Source organism: Mustela lutreola, chromosome 17 (genome assembly GCF_030435805.1).
Source record: "Mustela lutreola isolate mMusLut2 chromosome 17, mMusLut2.pri, whole genome shotgun sequence".
Taxonomy (NCBI): Eukaryota; Metazoa; Chordata; class Mammalia; order Carnivora; family Mustelidae; genus Mustela; species Mustela lutreola.
In genome coordinates, this window is record NC_081306.1 from 22,555,773 (window position 1) to 22,575,761 (window position 19,989).

General features: G+C 59.7%; 1 protein-coding gene across 3 annotated transcripts in view; it reads left to right on the forward strand.

Moving 5' to 3' along the window:
- CLCN7 (chloride voltage-gated channel 7) overlaps nucleotides 1-19,989 on the forward strand; it is a 23,433-nt gene continuing 3,444 nt past the window's right edge. Inside the window, exons 1-18 of one of the 3 annotated variants that reach the window (XM_059154016.1) lie at nucleotides 1-227; nucleotides 6,751-6,822; nucleotides 10,170-10,241; nucleotides 10,363-10,428; nucleotides 10,856-10,988; nucleotides 11,219-11,328; nucleotides 11,837-11,917; nucleotides 12,757-12,819; nucleotides 12,911-12,994; nucleotides 13,778-13,871; nucleotides 14,082-14,146; nucleotides 14,639-14,755; nucleotides 15,417-15,471; nucleotides 15,933-15,993; nucleotides 16,430-16,568; nucleotides 17,378-17,471; nucleotides 18,540-18,709; nucleotides 19,710-19,761. In XM_059154016.1, the coding sequence (XP_059009999.1) occupies nucleotides 75-227; nucleotides 6,751-6,822; nucleotides 10,170-10,241; nucleotides 10,363-10,428; nucleotides 10,856-10,988; nucleotides 11,219-11,328; nucleotides 11,837-11,917; nucleotides 12,757-12,819; nucleotides 12,911-12,994; nucleotides 13,778-13,871; nucleotides 14,082-14,146; nucleotides 14,639-14,755; nucleotides 15,417-15,471; nucleotides 15,933-15,993; nucleotides 16,430-16,568; nucleotides 17,378-17,471; nucleotides 18,540-18,709; nucleotides 19,710-19,761 (1,681 nt within the window). In that variant the 5' untranslated portion in view covers nucleotides 1-74. Of the gene's footprint in view, nucleotides 228-3,750; nucleotides 3,896-6,750; nucleotides 6,823-10,169; nucleotides 10,242-10,362; nucleotides 10,429-10,855; nucleotides 10,989-11,218; nucleotides 11,329-11,836; nucleotides 11,918-12,756; nucleotides 12,820-12,910; nucleotides 12,995-13,777; nucleotides 13,872-14,081; nucleotides 14,147-14,638; nucleotides 14,756-15,416; nucleotides 15,472-15,932; nucleotides 15,994-16,429; nucleotides 16,569-17,377; nucleotides 17,472-18,539; nucleotides 18,710-19,709; nucleotides 19,762-19,989 lie in introns of those variants that run through there. The other 2 variants (XM_059154017.1, XM_059154018.1) reach the window with 2 other exon arrangements.

Consider the following 19,989-nt stretch of genomic DNA (forward strand, 5'->3'; position numbering starts at 1 on the left):
GTGGGCGCGGCGCGGGTCACGAGAACAAACACCCGGTCGCCGCGCTTCCCCGGCCGGGCCGTCTGCCGCGGACCATGGCTAACGTGTCTAAGAAGGTGTCGTGGTCCGGCCGCGACCTGGACGACGACGAGGCGGCGCCGCTGCTGCGGAGGACAGCGCGGCCCGGGGCGCCGGCCGGGGAGAGCACGCCGCTCTTGAACGGGGCCGGGCCGGCGGCCGCCCGTCAGGTGAGGCCGGTCCGCCGGGAGAGCCCCGGGCCCGCGCCTCAGTCTCCCCGCGCCGGGAGCCGGCCTCGCCGTGGCGGGCGTGGACCAGGCCCTCCGCGCCGCTCGCACTCGGGGGTCAGCGGCTCTGGCATGCGGAGGGTGGCTCCCTCGCCGGTGGCCTTGTGCCTGGCCGGTGCTGACCGGCGCGTCGGTGCTCCGATCGCCACCCGGTGAAGAGGAGGGGATGCGCCGCGGTCGGGCGCGGGAATGGGCCCGGGGTCGTCTTCCGCACGTGGCAGCGCTGGCCTCGGAATCGAGGCCCTGGGGCTCTGGGGTCCCGGAAGGGAGGAAGCTCGGGGCCGGGTGGCTGCGGGGCTCGAGGAGCAGGCCGAGCTCACCGTGACCCTGTGCTCCGAGCGCGCACGAGCTGCCGGCCGCCGGCTGCTCTCGGTAGTGCGGCGCTCTGCGGGCCCCTTCTCTGCACGCGTCCGTGCGGGGCGATCTTAGGGGTGGTGGGTGTCTCCACCGCGGTTTCCTCACCAGTTACGCGACGGGAGAGCGTGCAGACCCGCGCTCTAAGCAACAGGTCAGAGCGGTTGCGCCGCTCGGTGACTCGGGTTGCGGCTTTGCAAGCGTGCACGGGTGTTGTGTTCATTTTGAGTTAATGAGCTGTTTCTCTTTGTCGCTCGGTCTTACTCTGCTTTTGGTTGTTATTCTTGTTCCTTTTTTCTTCTCTGTCCATTAACCATTGGAACAGTCCTCAAAAAGCGGGAAGGAGGCAAACGTCAGGCCGTTTCTGTAGGGCTTATCCCCAGGTTGCCTCCCTCCCTTGGAAATGCATGAGCGTGAAAGTGCAGGTCTACTCTTTGAGTGGCATCTTGTTCGGAAATGCCCTCTGTTATCTACACGAGAAGTGACCTGAAATGGCTAATTTGGAGGGGAGGGCCTTAAGGGTGCTTTGTTATTTTTTCCTTCTAAAAGAAAGTAGCCTAGGGTCTATGAAAGGGAATCGTGAAACTGGTTTTAAGAGTCGACAGGGAAAGTGCTAGAAACATTGAGGTGGAATTTGGGTTTATCTCAGGACTGAACGTGTGTTTCCCACTTTGCAAGTTGACCAAAGGAGTTGGCTTTTTTTTTTTTTTTTTTAAGAAGAGTCTTTTGAACTCTTAAAAAAAAATCGTTAAAAACTGTTTGCAAACTATTGAGCATTTGTGTTTAGTAACACCTGACTAGCTTCTCTTAAACAACTGAAAAAGAATTACTATGCACATACTGTGTGCCTGGCTGCCTGCAATTTACACAGAACAGAGGTGCAAAAGCAGCTTCCTTCCTACTGGCTGCAGGCTCGTGGAGAAGCATGCCTGGTGCTCTGTGAAGACTGAGGGGCCCCAAGGGCAGGAGAGGTACCATCGGGGTCCAGTCTTGAGTGCAAGACGCACAGGCAGTCCGACAGGTGGGAAAGAATGGAGAGCGTCCATGGGATCCTCTGTGAGTTTGGAAAGTAAATCGGAGCGGGGAGAGAGGTAGGTCAGACCTGTAGGGGACAGCTCTTGGCTTTGAATCCAGCTTTCTCTCAGGGGGAGTCCTGTAGGAAGCTGGAGATTTCAGTCTTCAGGGATCATGCAGACTGATGGCAAGGGGGAAACCGCTACGCACCCCAGGAGGCAAGCCCCGCGGCCTCTGCTGCCTCAGGGTGACCCCCTGCAGGAAGGTGAATGTGTGTGCCGCTCTGAGCAGTGCCCGTCCCGGCTGGTGGATGGTGGCCACTCCGTGGGTTAGTACCGGAGACAGCACGAAAGTGACGGTCTTTGGGTTATTGCTCACCAGGTGACCCCACTGGCAGCTGATGGGATTCCTTGATGCCAGCTTTCTTGTGGGGAAGGTGTGCTCTGGGCTCGCAGGGCAAGTTCAGAGTTGGGCTCGGGGGCACCCTAGCTCTGCGGCAGACAGTGGCCTGTGAGGTGCTGCCAGTCGGGGGCCATTGGAACCAAAAGGACACCCCGGACCAACAACCATCCTATGGACACGTCCTAGTGACTCTGACGTGGGAGCTCATCTTGGCCACCTCCCGGCCCTTTGGGGTTTCTTGCCCGACACCCAGAGTGGGATGGTGGTGGCGTGGGCACAGCAGAGCCGGCCAGCCTCCTGAAGCTGTTGCTTGGCAGGCTGCTGAGTGCCCCACGGGGAGAAGCATGGCCCTGGGCAGGAGAGACCTGGCCGCCCTGAGCTAAGCCTCCACCTGCCCCGGAGCAGCTGTTCAGAGGCCCCTGTGGGCTGCTCTTCCCTTTATCAGGCCCCTGGGCCCAACATGCTGGAGCAGGGGGTCATGGTGAGTTACCAGAGTGTCACTGCCATTCAGCCGCTGGGAGAGAGTGAGGTCAGCCAGCAAGTCATTGTCATGTGTGTGGGCAGCGGGAAGCGGAGCATTTCCAGAGCTTCTGCAGGGAATTCTCAGGCAGAAACAGACGCTCCGGAGGCGGAGGGTGGGATAGCCTTGGAGTTGGTGACTGTGGGACATTTCCAGGGCCCACGGCTTCAGGAAGCTCCTCCTGAGACACTTGGCAGCACGGGGTGGGGATAGGACTCTCAGGTTTAGAATCCGTTCTAAGGATCCAGCTTCTTTGGGAACTGGCTTACTTCTGTGTCCTGCCCATACAGCTGGGGCCCCAGACCGCAGCCTGGAGTGCCAGGGGCAGCAGAGGCGGCGCTCATGGGTGGCTCATCTGTCGTCCTCACCGGCCCCTCGAGCTGTGCTCTGCAGTAAGCGAGCACCCCATCTTCCTCCGAGGTGGCTCTTAGCACCGGGCTCAGCTCCTCCTGGAGGTCCCTCCTCGCTCTCTGCCCACCCATGGCCTCGCTGGTAGGGTTGGGGTGGGCTGCCTGAGGGCTGCCCAGGTCTGTGTCCCTCCTGCCTTTGGTTTCACCTGTGCGGGGTCAGTGAGAGCTGAGGGACAGGACTGGGCCCAGGCTTAGACTGAGGGTCCTGGGACTGCGCCCCCCCCCCCCACAGCGCAGTCCTTTTCCTCACTGGGATGGGGTTCAGCCTGCAGGCCTCCTCATCAGCCTGACCTCACAGGCTTCCTCACGTTTGCAGTTACCCTGTTCATGGGCGTCTGTGTGCTTAGCCTGGAAGCCTGTGGCTGCTGGAGCCCCGTGTCCTCCGTGCTGAGCGTGGAGCCTGGCGGCTGCGGGAACACACACCAGTCCAGCGGGACAGGTCATGGCCTTGGGATTGTTTGTAAACTTGGTTTTACTGTGAGTGAGAACATACAACAGAATTCACCGCCATGACCAGCGCAGAGCTCCCTGCACTCAGAGGCCTGCATGCTGTTGTGTAACTGTCCCGCCAGCTCCCTGGGGAACTGGGCCGCCTTGCACAACTGAAACTGTCCCCATGAAACACCCAGCACCCGCCCCTACCCAGGCCCTGGGGCCCACCCTTCTGCTTTCCCTCTCTGTAAACCTGACTGTTTTAGAAGTCTCACACTGTGGCATGTGTGTCTTTTTGTGACAGGCGGCTTTCTTCAACATAATGTGCCCGAGATTCGTCCCTGTTCCCCGTGGTAGCAGGTTGCAGAATTTCCTTCCTTTTCAAGGCCCTGCGACCTTCTGCTGCCCGGGTGGGCCCTGACCAGTTTTCCCACTCATCTGTCAGGGGACGCTGGTGTCGTTTCCAGCCCTTGGCTGATGTGAGTCACATGGGTTCCCATGTCCAGGGGTTGGATCCCTGGGTCACGTGGTCATCCCGTGTCTTTGAGGACATGCCAGGGGTCGGATCACTGGGGCACGTGGTCGTCCCACACTGCTCTCCACAGCTGCTGTGCCGCCGTGCACCCACCCAGCGTGCTTCCGGCCCCCTCCCTGGCTCACGCTGCGCTGGGGGCAGCATGTCCTTGTGGTTCGGCTGCTGGTGTCAAGTGTGTTTTCATGTGCTTATTGGCTGTGCGTGTGTCACCGTTGGAGACGTGTCTTCAGGTCCTCTGCCCACTGTTTCTTTTCTTTTCTTTTCTTTTTTTCCCCCCACTGTTTCTTACCAGGTTGTTTTGTTGACTTCAGTTCCTGACGTGAGGCAGGTGTTAACTCCTTTCGGGTGCGCGATCTGTAGTACGTTCTCCCGTCATGCGGGCTGCCTTTCCTTCCACTCTGTTGTCTCCCGTGACACACAGAAGTTTCTCAGTTTGCTGTGGCCATCCCGTTTTTTAATGTTTACAGATAAGCGTGGATTTGCAGGAAGTTGACAAGGCCACACACAGAGGGCCTATGCGCCTTCCCCAGGTTCCTCCATGGCTTCCGGCCCACAAAACGGTAGCACCGAGTGGACACTGGGACGTCAGCATGGGCACGTGGGCACCCTCTGCCCTTGACCTTGTGTCTGCATCCGTGCTACCGTGGTCAGTGTGCAGAGCGCGGGCATGGGCACGGAGCTCTCTTGTCCTGCCTCTAGGTCGCCCCTCCCGCACCCAACCCGCTCCCATTCCCCCGGGCCCGACGTTTTGAGGTCGGGTCAGTGCGGCTGCTCAGTGTGTAATTTGTGGGATTGGCCACTTTTCCTCGGCATCAGTCCCCAGAGCCTCTGTCTGGCCTCTTGTACGTGTTGTAGTTTGAGGAGCTGGTACGTGATCTAACCTGTGTTCAAGGGGAAGACACAGACACTTCGAGGAGATCACTGAGCTCTAAATCAGCTTGCTTCACCACAAAAGATATTTTCTGGAAGATGCACGTACAGCCCAAAGAGAGAAGCGGGGGCGGGGGGGAGAAGGGAGGGGCCGCCACCTCCCAGTCGAGGCATGCCCTCCTGGGGTGCCCCCCTGCCCTGCTGGCGTCCTCTGGTCAGGGGCTAAGGGCCTGTATCCCCTGAGCCAGTAAGTCTGTGCTGACTAGACTGTTCGTTTTTTTTTTTTCTTTTGGTAGATTTTATTTGTTAGCGAGAAAAAGAGAGCAGGGACAGAGGAAGAAGCAGGCTGCAGGTAGGGAGCCCTGTGTGGGACTCGATCCCAGGACCCTGGGATCATGACCTGAGTGGAAGGCAGATGCTTCGTTGACTGACAGGGGACAGGCATCCCCTGACCTGACCGTTCTTGTCACACCTCTCCCAAGGCTGCCACGTGGCTCTTGGAAACTGCAGAGGCGAGAGGAGATGTGTGATGGGTCCTGACTTTGGGTCCCTTGTTGCGGAGGGGTGACGGTCCCATGTAACCGAGCTTCTTTCCTGGTCACTGGTGGGGGCGTTGGAAGTGACCAAACAGCCTTTCTCTACAGCTCCGTCTGCCGGTTCGGGGTGTGGATCCCGTCACACTGTCCACGTGGCCTGGCCTTGTTCAGTGGGGTCTGTCCATCTGTGCACCCCGTCTGGCTGGCCGGTCTGTGTGTACAGACATATCCCCGGGGATGTGCATTTGGTGTTGCTGTGGCTAAGCTGCGGGCTGGGTGGTGGCCCAGACCCCTTCCTGCTCACACGTGTCCTGTCAGTGGAGCGGAGGTGGCAGCCAGCTTGAGAACGGGGGTTCCTTGCGGGGCCGGCACGGTGGCCAGCAGGGATAGTTCTCCTGGAGTCGGCGGTTTGGGGACACTGTCGGTGTTCTTAAAGAGAAATGGGTTTCTCTCTGCCACCCCCGGTCGCTGGCTCTCGGTATGCGTGTGTGAAGGGCGCCCATCTGTGCGCGGGGAGCATGGCGATGCCCGCGTGCACACGCGGCTCAGAAGGCCCCCTGGTGGGGCAAGCATGTGCGGCCCAAGCCTGCGGACTGTGCATACTGCAGCGCCCTGCTTGGGCAGTTGGTACGTCAGGCGCGGCGAGAGGTCAGGCAAGAACACGTGCAGCGACACACGGGGATGCAAGTGCTGCCGTCACGGGGCTCCTGTTCCCACGTGAGGGGTCCAGCAGGGAGACCGGCGCTATGGGGTGCAGGGTGAGCTGACTGCTGAGCTGCTGGTGTGGCAGGAGGAGGGTCATCTGCTCCCGGCTGAACCCATGGGGCTGTGGTTCCGGGGGCTGGTGTGGGTGTCGCGGTCATGGAGGGCCGCAGGGTAAATGACGGGGCAGCCAGCTCCACCTGCGCTGCCGAGGAACCCCGGGTCAGGCTTCCATGCAGCATCTGGGATGTACCGACCCCAATCGAAACAGGTTTCACGGCAACGCACACCTGCCGGGCGCCTGTGTTCTGCTTCCCAGGCCTCTGCCATGCGGTGCATGTGAGGACAGTCAAGTGCCTGCCTGTCTGTCCCCGGGGACTGACAGGAGTGTGGCTGTGTGTCTGGAGGGCCTGCCTGGAAGCCGGGGACGGCTCCCTGCCTGCCGGAGCCCCTCAGTCTCATGATGAGGGGACTCGGGAAGTGGCTTGGGTGGGGGAACCTGGGCGTGGGCGACCTTCCGATCTCATCCCCAGGGTTGGCAGGTGTCTGCCGTTTCGGCCGTGTCTTAGGCCAAGGTAATAGGGGGCCCTGTGGGGAAAAGAAGGCCTGGGCTCATGCAGAGTCTGGACTTGTCTGGGGTCCAGCACTGGTCACATGACCTGCGGCTGAGCACCTGCAATCTCTCTTCCAGTCGCCACGTTCAGCATTCTTCCGGGTTGGACAGATGAGCAACGTGGAGCTAGACGATGAGCTGCTCGACCCAGTGAGTAGTGGATTCGCTCCACCCTGCAGCTCTCAGCCCCTGCCCACCCCCAGGAAGGTCATGGCTCACTCTTGTGGAGGTGCCGAGCAGAGTGCAGGGGTAAACAGCAAACAGGAAGGCGATGGACAGCAAGCAAGGCAGTGTAGAGCTCGGGGACAGGTACAGGCAGCTCTGTCCGGAGCGAGGAGGCAGGTGTGGACAGTTCCGTGCAGAGTGGGAGGGCAGGTGTGGGCAGTCTCTGCAGAGCTGGGGGACAAAATGATGAGCAGACCGTGGGCGGGCCCCCAGAGCTTGGGCAACCAAGGAAGTTGGCTCTGAGGGTCTGTGTCCCCTGAGGCTGATCTACATGAGCAGAGATGGGGCAAGTGCATGCAGGAGGTTGCCCTGAGCCTGTCCTATGCAAATGGAGGAAGCAAGGCCAGAGGAGCCGGCAGCACGTGTGGGACAGGGGCCCTGAGTGGGCAGGAGGTGGGCTCTGGGGACAGGGATCTCAAGGGTCAGGGACCTTTAGATAGGGACCTTTGGACCTTTGTCCTCTTCTCCTGCCCCCGTGCCAAGCTGTGTGGTAGCTGGCAGGGAATGTTTCTTGAGCCTGCCCTGTTCTCCAGCCTTGCACTTGACTTCCTCCCCAGGGTTTTGCGGTTCTGACCTTCCCCCCCTCTGATGGCCAGTGACGGCCAGCTGATCTTTCCTGCGCTGGTGGCCACGTGTATGTCTTCTTTGCAGCAACATCTCTTCACATCCTGTGCCACTCTAATCGCGTTGTTTGTATTTTTGTCGTTGGGTTACAAGAACTCTTTGTATATTAGACGCGTGTTGTTGGTCAGGTACGAAATCTGCAGACCCCGTCTTAGGGTGTCTTCTCGCTTTCTGACAGTGTTTTTGAAAGCACAGAGCCTATTTTATTTTATTTTTTAGAGAGTGGGAAGGTGCAGTAGGGGAGAGGGAGAGGGAGATGGAATCTGGAGCGGGTTCCAGGCCCATCGCAGAGCCTGACACAGGGCTTGATCCCACGACCCTGGGATCATGACCTGAGCCGAAATCAAGAGTAGGACACTCAGCCTTTGACTGTGGCTCCCAGGTGCCCCACAAAAGCTTTGATTGTAAGTACGTCAAGTTGTCTGTTGTGTTGTTGGTGCCGTGCTGTTGGCGTCGTGTTGAAGAAGCCACTGCCTAGCCCAAGATCATAAAGATTTTCTGTTTTCTTCTGAGAGTTCTCTGACTTTAGACCTTTGATCCATTCATTTTTCACCGATCTTGTGTTCAGTGGAGAAAAAAGGTACGAGCTCATTCGCGTGTGGGTGTCTGGACTCTCAGGACCCTCTCTCTGAAAAACCAGTCTTTCCTAATGAGTCATCTAGGCACCGTCTTAGAGAACCAGTTGGCCATGAACACGAGGGTTTCTCTCGGGGCTCTGCTTCTCTTGCACTGATGCCCGTGTCTGTCCTTGTCCCCGGGCCATGCCCTCTGGAGGACTAGGTCTTTTGTGGTGAGTTTTGAAACTAGGAAGTGAGAGTCCTCCAGCTTTGTTTTCCTTTTGCCTTTTCTGTAAGATTTTATTTACTTATTTTGAGAGAGTGCATGAGCACAAGCAGGGGGAGTGGCAGGCAGAGGGAGAAGCAGACTCCCTGCTGGGCAAGGAGCCCGACACAGGGCTTGATCTCAGGACCCCGGGATCATGACTTGAGCTGAACACAGACGCTTCACCGGCTGAACCCCCCAGGTGCCCCTGTTCTCCTTTTTTAGGGTCGTTTTGGCTGCTCGAGACCCTGTGCATTTCCATGTAGTTTCAGGGCTGCCCGCCGCGGCTTCACTCCCAGTCTCCTGACAGAAGGACGCAGCATCCTTCCGTTCATTCTTGCCTCCCACTCCTCCCGGCAGCGCTCTGTGGTTGTCAGTGTACATGTGTTCCTTCGTCGAGTGTATCTGGGGAATACACTTCAGTTATTTTATTCTCGCTGCTTTTGTCACTGCAGTTCTCTGGATTTCCTTCCTGGCTGTGCTTGCAGGCGTGTGGAGAAGCCCGTGGGTTTGCGCACCAGCCTTCTGTCCTGCAGTCTTTTTGAGCACGTTATTCTGATAATTTCTTAGCGTATTTTTGGGGATTTTGTGTATGCGAGGTCATGTCATCTACCAATAGTGAGTTTCATTTCTTCCTTTCTGCTCTGGATGCCTGTTATCTCTTCTTGCCTCCCTGCCATGGTCGGAGCTCCAGGGCCATATGGAGCAGGCGGGGCCCGGGCAGGTGTCCTTGTCGTGTTCCTGATCTGAGGGGAGAAGCTTCTGTCTCTCACCGTTGACTGGGACGCTCGCCGTGGGGTTTTCCTGGACACCCTGATCAGGCTGAGGAGATTCTTTCTGTTCTTACTCTGTTACGTATTCTTGTCTTGAAGGAGTGTTAGATGTTTGTTAGATCATTTTTCTGAGTCTGTTGAGATGATCGTGAGGACTTTGTCCTTTATCCTGTCGCAGCAGTGTTGAGGGTTGTGAGTACCACACTGCAGATGCTGAACGTGTGGGTTTCCTCAGCAATTCGCTCTCCCGTCCTCTGCAGACAGCAGCTGGGTGTCCTACAGCTTAACTCAGTTCTGACACCATCTGCCAGGCATGAGTGCAGACCCCCTCCCCAGGCTGCCGGCCGGGTCCCACGAGACCGCCCCCATGTCCAGGCTGTCACCAGCTATAAGTCAGGGTTCCATACCTCCTTGTCCAGCCATAATTTGCTAGAACGGCTCACAGAACTCAGGGAAACTGGTTCATTGTCAAGGACAGGACCCGGGAACAGCAGAAGGAAGACACCCACAGGGCGGGCGGGGTGTGGAAGGAGCACAGGGCTTCCAGGCCCTGCCCCCTGCCGGCACCCCTATGTGCCTGGAGGCTCCCATACCCCTTCCATTCTTAGGGGGCCTCGGGGCTGATGGGCTCCTCAGTCGTGGGTGATAGGCTCAGTCTCAGCCCCTCCCCCTCTGCAGAGGTCACGGGTCAGGGTGTGGAGCTGAGAATCTGCCCTCTGGTCAGCCTTGATCTCTCTGGCTGGCAGCCCCCACCGGTCCCTGAGCGAATAGAGAACACCCTCTAGAGAGGCCACAGGATTTCAGACGTGAGGGCAGCACCTGGGACACAGACCAGGAACATGTTTCCCACAGTTTCACAAACACCATGTCACTTGAGTTCTGGTGTGTAGCTGGGATGATCCTGACCTGCCCGTGGTGCCGCAGGGCATGGGCCTGCACTTGCAGCCTCCTGGCTTCGTGGGACACACAGACATGTGCCCCCCCCCCTTTTCCTTGCTCTGTTCCTGCATATGCTGGTTGTCAAGTGTGCGGCTCTGCTTCTTCCTTCTGCAGGAGACGGACCCCCCTCACCCTTTCCCCAAGGAGATCCCGCACAACGAGAAGCTGTTGTCCCTCAAGTACGAGGTGGGCCTTCTCCCTCGCCGCCCCTACCCCATGCAGACCCTCGCCCCCTCGCCCCTCCCCCTTCTGCCCCATGACCCAAGAGCACCGGGGTCAGCTGTGTGTCTTGTGTGCCTTCCTGCAGAGCTTGGACTACGACAACAGTGAGAACCAGCTGTTCCTGGAGGAGGAGAGGCGCATCAACCACACGGTGAGTCTGCGCTGGTGTCCTCACCATGCACCCTGCTCTCAGCTGCCCTCGTGCTGCCCCCTGGCCTGGGTGCAGCCCCCTCCCACCCCCTCTGGGGTCCTCCAGCCTCCGATCCTGGTTTGTGTCCTGGAGCCAGAGACGCCTAGGGACAGGGATGGGAGTGGGTGTGTTAGGTGGGTGTGATGGAGGAGGACAGGCAGTCGTCAGCTGGGTGCCTGGGCTATCAGCCACTGACTGTGAACTGGTGGGGAAGGTCCACCGCCTCTGAGATGTTGACCAGAGGCTGCCTTCCCTGGATGCGGGGTCCCGCACGCATTGCACTGGTGGTGGCCTGCAGAACCCCTGGGGCTGGACGCACCATGTCCAGAGGGGCCTGTGGTGGAGGTGCCCGCACCGTGCCTGTTTCTGATGGTTGCCCTCCCCGCAGGCCTTCCGGACGGTAGAGATGAAGCGCTGGGTCATCTGTGCCATGATTGGAATCCTCACGGGCCTCGTGGCCTGCTTCATTGACATCGTGGTAGAGAACGTGGCTGGCTTGAAGTACAAGGTCGTCAAGGACAGTATCCTTTGTCCGAAGTCCCTGGCAGAGAAGGCGGCGCGGGCTCCACCGGGTGGGGTTGTGCAGCTCTGAGCCGGCTAGCGGTGAGGCCTCCCTGCCAGGCACGTTTGCCATCCTCACGGGGGAGGCGTGGCTGCGTGGGGGCATCGGGGGCCAGGGTGGTGCTACGGGCCCAGGAGGGCAGCGGGCAGGCCAAGGGTGAAGCTGCCAGTCGTCCTTGATGAGCACCAGATATCGACAAGTTCACGGAGAGGGGCGGGCTTTCCTTCTCCCTTTTGCTGTGGGCCACGCTGAACTCCGCGTTCGTGCTCGTGGGCTCTGCAATCGTCGCCTTTGTGGAGGTACGGCTGCCAGGGGGCTCCTGTGGGAGGGAACCCTGAAGCCTGTGCCAGCAAGGTCCACGCGGCTACACTGGCAGGGCCTCTGGTGCAGACATTCCATGTTCTGGCAAAGCAGAAGGCGGCAGGGCCTCAGCAGCAGGGCTGGTCCGGGTGGAAGGGAGCACCCCTTCCTGGACTTCTCCCAGAAGCCTCCATTCCTGTGGCCTGCCTCTCTCTTGGCTTCTCCCCTGCCATGAGTGTAGCATCCGGAAGCTCCTATCTGCAGTGCCCGTCCCCCACCCCTGGGACACTGGGCCTCTTTTCCGCTCAATTCCCGACCCCTCCCATGGCCTGCTCCCTGTTCCCCACCATCATCACTGCCTCTGGAATAAGAGGAAGCAGGAGAGGAACCCAGCTCCATGGGCAGCTGTCCTGTCCCGGGCACGGTGTGGCCCTGTCTGCTGGGACCCGTGGGGGCTGTAGCACCGCCGTCGCTCGGCCTGCTCAGTGCTGATCTCTCTCCTTCCAGCCGGTTGCCGCTGGCAGCGGGATCCCCCAGATCAAGTGCTTCCTGAACGGGGTGAAGATCCCCCACGTGGTCCGGCTCAAGGTGAGGCCCGGAGGCCGCGCTGGGCGGGAGCTACGGTGGGTCCCCGAGCGCCTCTGGGACTTGGCCAGACCCTTCATGTGCTGCCCATGAGCGTGGATGTGCATTTCACGTAAACCTGCTTCAGAAGGGGCTAGAATTTTCTCTTACATACTGTAAATTATGTACTTGTGCTTAAACGGGGCGGCAGCTGGGCTCACCAGCCGTGTGGAACGTGTCCGTATATTCTGCGTGGTAGTTAGTATCTCAAGGTCAGAATAGCTCTGTTGGAGTGGTAGGTACTCTTTCCGTGAGTTTTTTCCTGTTTTTGTAGTTTTCCTTAACGTTCTGCTTAATATTCTTGACAACGCCCTAATTCTGAAGAGATTGGGGCATCTAGGAGCGTGGTTCCTCCGTGGCCATCTCCAGGTGTCGGGTCGGCATGCCTCAGGCAGAGGCTTCTCTTGGCTCGTCCGGGGCGGGGTGCTCCCGGGGCCCTGGGCTGTGTCCCGGGGGTGGGGACCTGCGGTGGCAGCCTGAGGAGCAGGGTTTGTACCCGCCACATGCAGCGGGGTCCCCCTGGTGGGTGCAGGGTCAGCAAACACACCTAGGCTGTGTCTAGTGAAGCAGAAGCTGCTGCTTCCGGCTTTCAGGGGTGCACAACTTCTCGGGATGAGAGATTTGAAGGTTCGAGAAGAATCAGCCGGAGCCCCATGCCTAGGATGCCCATTGTGCGGCGGCCTTCCTGTGTGCCTGCCTTGTGTCGTGGTTCTGAGCTGGGCACTTGGTCGGATTGTGCTACACGCTCTCAGACTATACGCGGCCTTTCTTCAGAGACTTGACATGCCTTCCTTTGTGTTTAGACCCTCGTGATCAAAGTGTCCGGCGTGATCTTGTCCGTGGTGGGCGGACTGGCAGTGGGAAAGGTAACGGAACCCTGCTTGCTGCCGGTGACCCGAGGCCACTTAGTTCTCTCAGAGCCACACTTGTCTGAGGGCGGCTATCCTGTGCTTCCAGGAGGGGCCGATGATTCACTCGGGCTCCGTCATTGCCGCTGGAATTTCCCAGGGGAGGTCGACGTCGCTGAAGCGAGATTTCAAGGTGCGTGGACCGCCCCGGTGTGCCCAGGACCACGGCCTTGCCCGCAGCCGTGCCAGAGGCACATGGGGCCTCGGAGGAGGTCAGGGCGGCTCACGTGACTAGTGAAGACCCTGCGCTTCCAAGATCTGTTTCACAGCAATTTGCCACGTTTCCTCCCAAAGTCACCAGCATCCTGACGGGTGTTGCACTGACTTTACACGGGAATTCAGATGTTTGCGGTCTTTACAGGACAGTCTTGGGTTTTTTTTTTTTTTTTTTTTTTTTTAAGTGTATTTATTTGAGAGAGACACGGCAAGAGAGGGAACACAAGCAGGGGAAGTGGGAGAGGGGGAAGCAGGCTTCCCACTGAGCAGAGAGTCTGATGCGGGGCTCGATCCCAGGACCCCGGGATCATGACCTGAGCTGAAGGCAGACACTCAATGACTGAGCCCCCTAGGGACCCCCAGTCTTGTGTTTTTATATCAAGCACGTGTCTTCAGCATCTCTTCTGTTTGGTTTTAGTCTGGTGTTCCGTGGGGTTTTGAGGTGTCTGGTGGGTCTTAGGTGGTCTGTAAAGGTTCCCCAGTGTTGCGAGCCTCCTCCCTTGGCTGTTGGCCCATGAGGGCACCTATGGTTCTGTGGTGCCACGGCTGTTCTGTGGTCTTCATGAGTCCGCATGGGTGGACCGTCCTGAGAGCCCTCTCCCGTGGGCCTGGTGTCCCTGGTGCTTGCTGACCTTGCTGTGCTCTCAGGGGTGCCCGTGGGGAGGCTACTGAAGTGAGTCCCCGTGTCCCCCTGTTGCAGATCTTTGAGTACTTCCGCAGGGACACGGAGAAGCGGGACTTTGTCTCCGCGGGAGCTGCGGCCGGCGTGTCTGCTGCATTCGGAGCCCCCGTGGGTGAGGAGGGCGGCCCACACGGGGCAAGCCATGGTCCCTCCCGTGTGGGAGAGGGGTCTTGCTGTTTGCAGACTCTGGGGGAGGAGGAGGGTGCAGGCATGTGGCCCAACAGGCCTGGCGACTGCCTCTGCCTGTCTTGGTGCCCTGGGGTCACAGGCTCCCCGGTGTGTCCTGGGGAGCACGTCAGGGCTGGGCTGCTTGCCGTTCCAGGTGGGGTCCTGTTCAGCTTGGAGGAGGGTGCCTCGTTCTGGAACCAGTTCCTGACGTGGAGAATAGTAAGTGCCTGCAAAGGGCCACTCCGTCAGGCAGTGCTGTCACCTGGCCTCCGTTCACTCGAGGGACGTCTGGCTCTTGGCCCGCACTGTGGTGCCTTCCCCTGGGGTCTCCAGTTGGCTGTGCTGGGAGCCGTGCTCCTATGGGGCTGCTGTGGCCGACTCTGCCCATCGCCCGACCTGAGCTGCTTGCTGTCCTCCCGCCTCGTGTGCTCCCCCGGCAGCCATGGGCCTTGTTCGCACCTTGTCGCCCCCTTCACGGGCCCACCCAGACCCCACCACCGCACATCTCGTCCCTCAGCTTCGTCACGGCTTGGCCCCAGCACACGCTCGCCCAGCCAGGGGGGGCCAGGCACCTCCTGGATGACGGGAGGGGAGGGTCCCCTCCCATCTCCCCAGCTCCCGGCCTTCCGGCCCCGGGGCCTCCCAACTCCCCCGCCTCAGGCATGCTTGGCTCTGACGGTGCCCATGTTCCTCGTTCCTCTCTGCCCACAGTTCTTTGCTTCTATGATTTCCACGTTCACCCTGAATTTCGTTCTGAGCATTTACCATGGAAATATATGGGACCTGTCCAGCCCAGGGCTTATCAATTTTGGGAGATTTGACACAGAGGTAATACACTGTGCTCTCTTGTCGTCTTGCTTTCTCTGGCTGGGGTCATGGTCACACACTTGAGGTTGATCCTGAGAGTGTGGGCTTTTGGGGAACATTTGCTCTTCACTGCAGGGTTGAGCTCTTGGTTGTAAGTGCTGGGGGCCAGGAGGGGACGTAGGGAAGCTCACAGCTGACCTACCTGTGCAGGTCCGGAAGCCTGACACTGCTGGGGCCTCTGGGTGGTCTGCTGAGGCCACGGGCCCAGGGTGCTCATATGGTCGTGTCCACGGAGCAAGTGGGTGCTGTGCACTAGGACCCTGCTCCCATGGGCGCCGCACATAATGGACACAGCAGAGCCCTCGGGTCACTTGGGGTCACAAGATGTATTCCTGGGGTTCTTCCTCACTTGCTCACTTGTGCCCCCCTGACTGCTATTTAGCGAAAGCTCAGGCCGTCCCCACCTTCAGGTGGACGAAGACCCCGGCCGGGAGCAGGCAAAAGCCCTTAGAGGGAGCGTGGTGTGCTCGGAAGCGCCGTGCCTCTGTTCTGCGGACCCCTGTAGTCTGCATGAAAGTGTCGGATGGCCTGTGCATGGGCCGATCGCGGGCCGTGTCCTTGCTCACGTCAGAGTGCAGAGGGCCGGCGGTGTTCCCACGGGCGCTCGTTCTCTCCTCCGCAGACAATGGTGTACACAATCCACGAAATTCCCATCTTCATCGCCATGGGCGTAGTGGGTAAGGGCTGTCCCATGAAGAACCGCTTCCCATCCCCCCTACTCAGGTGGGGGCGGAGACTTCCGGCGAGGTCAGTGTGTGGTGGGATCCGGGCCTGCCAGACCACAGGCCTGGCTCAGCTTTGACGCGGCTGGAGGGGGCTGTGGCCCCCACAGCCAGGGAGCTGTCCTCCCATGCTCTGCCCTGTGCACGCACCCCTGGGAGGGAGCCCACAGCCGGAAGACTGGAGCTCTCCCCCTGCTGGAGAAGCCCCTCGGTGGGTGCCCTTCTACAGTAGAATGAGCTCTGGACAGCACTTCTCACTCTGAAAAACCTCCTCCCCCCTGAAGGAAGGCAAAGCTTTTGAGAAATCCACTTGTGCGTGTGCTGGGCTGTGCTGACATACAGCACACAGACGCACAGACCTTGTCCTCCTGTCCTTTCTCCTGTGTCCCTTACACGCTGTTGCCTCCTGGTCCTAGGTGGTATTCTTGGCGCCGTGTTCAATGCCTTGAATTACTGGCTGACAATGTTTCGAATCAGGTGAGAAGCCTTTGTTTTGTGCACCCGGGGTTTTCGAAATGGGCGTGTTGTGGGCTCTGTGCCCGTGGGGTTGCATGGAAGGCCACATGCTGACAGCCCTCCTTGTCAGTGGTTCATGTGTTGGGAGGCCTGGGAAGCCCTGAGCCAGGGGACACTCGGGCCTGGAGAGCAGTTCTGGGAGGTTTCGGGTTTCTCAAAATCTTTGGGTAGGCTCTGGGCTTGAGGAGGCACTTCTGCCTTCTTGTTCTCTTGCCTGGACTTAAAATGCTGTTGGCGGCGCCCAGGAGATGACCCGGTGATTGTGTGCTCTGCATCACCCTCTGTCACCCCATCCTGTCCTGTGACGAGCTCTCCTGAGACACGGACTCCAGGTGCCACCACAGCTGTTCAGCTGTGCAGCTGTCCTGAGGCCGGTCCATCCTGCTGTTTGCTCTAGGTACATCCACCGGCCCTGCCTCCAGGTGATCGAGGCCATGCTGGTGGCCGCAGTGACGGCCACGGTCGCCTTCGTGCTGATTTACTCATCCCGAGACTGCCAGCCCTTGCAGGGGAGCTCTGTGTCCTACCCGCTCCAGGTAGGAGGCCCAGGTCCAGTGGGTGGGTCTGTCAGGCGGGATGGGGCCAGAGGGTGGCCAGAAGCTGAAATCCGGCTCAAGTGGGCTTCCTGGACCTGCTAAGCATCAGGAGAGCAGAAGTTACACTGGGTGGGTTCTCCCTGGTACTCCTCCCAGATTAGCATTCCTCCCGGGCCACACGGGGACTTCAGAATGGGGGACGGGGGGGGGTGTTATAGGTGTGGACCCGAGAAGCCCCAAACATGCACAGACCTGCCACAGCATGGCCACAGCATGGCCACGGCCCACCTGGCAAACTGACCAGCAAAATGGGGTTTGTCCGTAAGTGGGTGTGTTTGGCTGTGGAAAGAGCCGACGCTCTGATACGCCAGGCCGTGGCTGAAGCTCAGAAGCACCTTGGACATGGGCCAGACAGAACGGCCCGAGTGCGTGTGATGCTCTGTGTGCAAGATGCCCAGAACTGGCAAAGCCACAGAGGCCGGGCAGATGTTTGATGTCCAGGGCTGGGGGGTACCTAGGGGTCACAGAACCCGCCTCGCTCAGCCTGAGAGGGCTCAGCCCGCTGGCTCCAGGGCTCAGGTGCCGGCTGCGGAGCCCCAGAGACCCCGCGTGCCCCAGCAACAGACTCCCTGTCCGGCCAGGCTCCTGTGGACTGGCCCCGCAGGCTGGACCTGCCTCTGGAGCCCTCGCCGTCCCTGGGCCTGGCTCTTGGCGTCCTGCCTCTCTGAGGCCACAACCTGAGCCAACCGTCACATCGTGGACACCAGGACCAGTCCACCCACTGGACGTTCTCTTTCCTGACCTCGCAGCTCTTCTGTGCAGACGGCGAGTACAACTCCATGGCCGCCGCCTTCTTCAACACCCCGGAGAAGAGCGTGGTCAGCCTCTTCCACGACCCCCCAGGTGCGTGCCTGAGCTCCATGCCATCAGCCACATGGGGGGTCTTGGCCCCTCCAGGCTGGTCTGAGACCGACATGCAGTCCCTGGGCCTGAGGGTTCCCTTCCAGCCAGTGTGCCCCAAGGGCAGAGGTCAACACCCTTGCCGTTGTGGCGGGTGCGCTGGCGAAGGGGGTGGGAGCTCGGGTAGGCCAGGGCCTTCCCCTCCTAGAGGGCAGCTGCTGTCTCCGTCGGTGACGATGTTCCTGTCTCCCACCGAGTTTCCCTCTGGGAGTTGCTTGCATGGGCGGCCTCCAGCCTGGTGACACTCACTGGCCACTGCGTCTCCTTTCTAAGTGACCTCCACCCCAACCATGGGGCTCAGACTCACGCTCCCCCAACTGACCTGGCCGCGTGCCCCCAGCTGCACTCATTTTTAATTAAAAAAACAGGTTGTCAAGTGTAGAGCGCTCCTTTTCAGCGCGTCTGCCATGGTGCTGCTGTGTGCAGTGGCTCGCCTCCACCCATGGCACCAGGCTCACGAGGGTGGCTGCTGTGTGCACCTGTGGAAGCCAGCAAGTGGTCATTCTACGACATCATTTCACCTTTTCCGTTTGGGGCTCTTTTAGGCCATCTCTAATTGCTCCCTGCTGTGAACAGGGTCACTGAGAACTTTCTAGTTTGTCTCTGTACACGCGCAGCAGGTCCATGCGATTTAGCGGGAAGGTTTAAACACGGGGTGAGGCTGAGCCCTTGGTGCCCTGGGCCAGGCTGTTGGGCAGACAGCAGTTTCCTGGACTGGGTGGTCCCAGGTTTGAGTGGGTTTCTTTTGGTGCCTGGAAGTGTCTGCCCTAGATTGATGCCTGGCGGTCTACCTCCCCTGGTGTCCAGGGGTCCACACGTCCTTCCCTTGGCCTCAGGTCAGCCCCACCTGCCAGGCCCTGTCCTCTTGCCTCAGGGACTAGGCCTCCAAGATTCTCACTGTGGCCCCTGAGGATGGGGCTACTTGGGGGAAGAGGACTGGGCAGCTGGGCATGGTGACCATGTTCCAGGTGAATCCACGAGGCAGGTCCTAGCCAGACCCCTCTCCCCTAGGCTCCTACAACCCCATGACGCTCGGCCTTTTCACCCTGGTCTACTTCTTCCTGGCCTGCTGGACCTATGGGCTGACGGTGTCCGCCGGTGTCTTCATCCCATCGCTGCTCATCGGGGCCGCCTGGGGCCGGCTCTTTGGCATTTCATTGTCCTACGTTACAGGGGCTGCGGTGAGTGTGGGCTTTTCCACGCTCCAGGCCTGGGATCCAGGGCTTTCCGTGCAAGGGGACAGGTGCATCTGAGCCCCTGGTCTTTTGGCGTGGCCTCGAGTTTTCTGGCCGCTGGTGTTTGACCGAGACTGCCATCTGCAGACATGGTGCTAGAAGCATGGACCGGGGAGATACTCGGTGTGACTTGAGTATGTGACCCAGGCGCGTGTGCCCGGCCCCTGGGGGCTAGCCTTTCTTTTTGTGTATCTTCCTTTCTTACTTCAGTCTTTGAAATAAGATTTTTTAAACCGCTGGAGAAGTCGGAGTGGGTCCCCATTGCCCGCCTGCTCCCTTTTCTAGGTCTTGCCATGCCTGTGTCATGTTTCCTCCCAGGCGTGGCTCCGATTTTCCTTTCTCAGTTGAGGGGTGATTCACGTACTGTCAGGCCTCCTGCCGTGGAAGCGTGCAGCTCGGGGGCTCTCCCCGTGCGATGGTGGTCTGCGTCACGTGTCTAGCGTCATGCCTGTGTTCCTGGTGCAGTCGCTGCCGTACCCAGCCCCTACAGCTGCTTGCCTGCCTTCTGTCTCCACGGGTTTGCTTGTCAAGGGCGTTTCCTGAGAGGAGTTGCACAGCGTGGCCAGTATGTGGCTTCACTGCTGCTGGTCCACGCTGGGCCCTCTCTCTGCACACGGGGACTCTGCCGGCCTCCCTGCACACACCTGCCCTGCTTCCCTCCTTGGCACGTGGAATGCGGGCTCCTGCCGTAGCTGCCGAGTTGTCCCGTATGTGCGTGTGGCCCAGATCCTTCAGGGCCTCCTGAGTGGGGTACCCCCAGGGGGTTTCCAGGCTTCTGTTGCCATAGGTGCTACTGCAGACCACATTACCTGTGTGTGTGGATGTAGGAGTTTCTTCTAGGGTTGGTGTTGCTGGGCCCAGGGCCCGCCGCGGGGGAGTCACATATCTCGGTGGGCTTGAGAAGGGGGCTGCCATCCCTCTGACAGCTCCTCTGTCATCCCCACAGATCTGGGCAGACCCTGGCAAATATGCCCTCATGGGAGCAGCTGCCCAGCTGGGTGAGTCCTGGCCACCCCGTGGGTGTCCCAAGGTCAGGAGGGGGCGCCTTCTCCCTGGGGAACGGAGGGCCGCGAGTCCACCCTGTGGCATGCAGGGTTGCTGACCCCACTCTGCAGCCTGCAGGACCAGACCACCGGGGCGAGTGGGTGGGGTGCCGGCATGGACACTGGGAGATGAGGGGGTTTGCACGGAGCAGCCTCTGTGGCTGCAGCCTCCTCTGATGACCT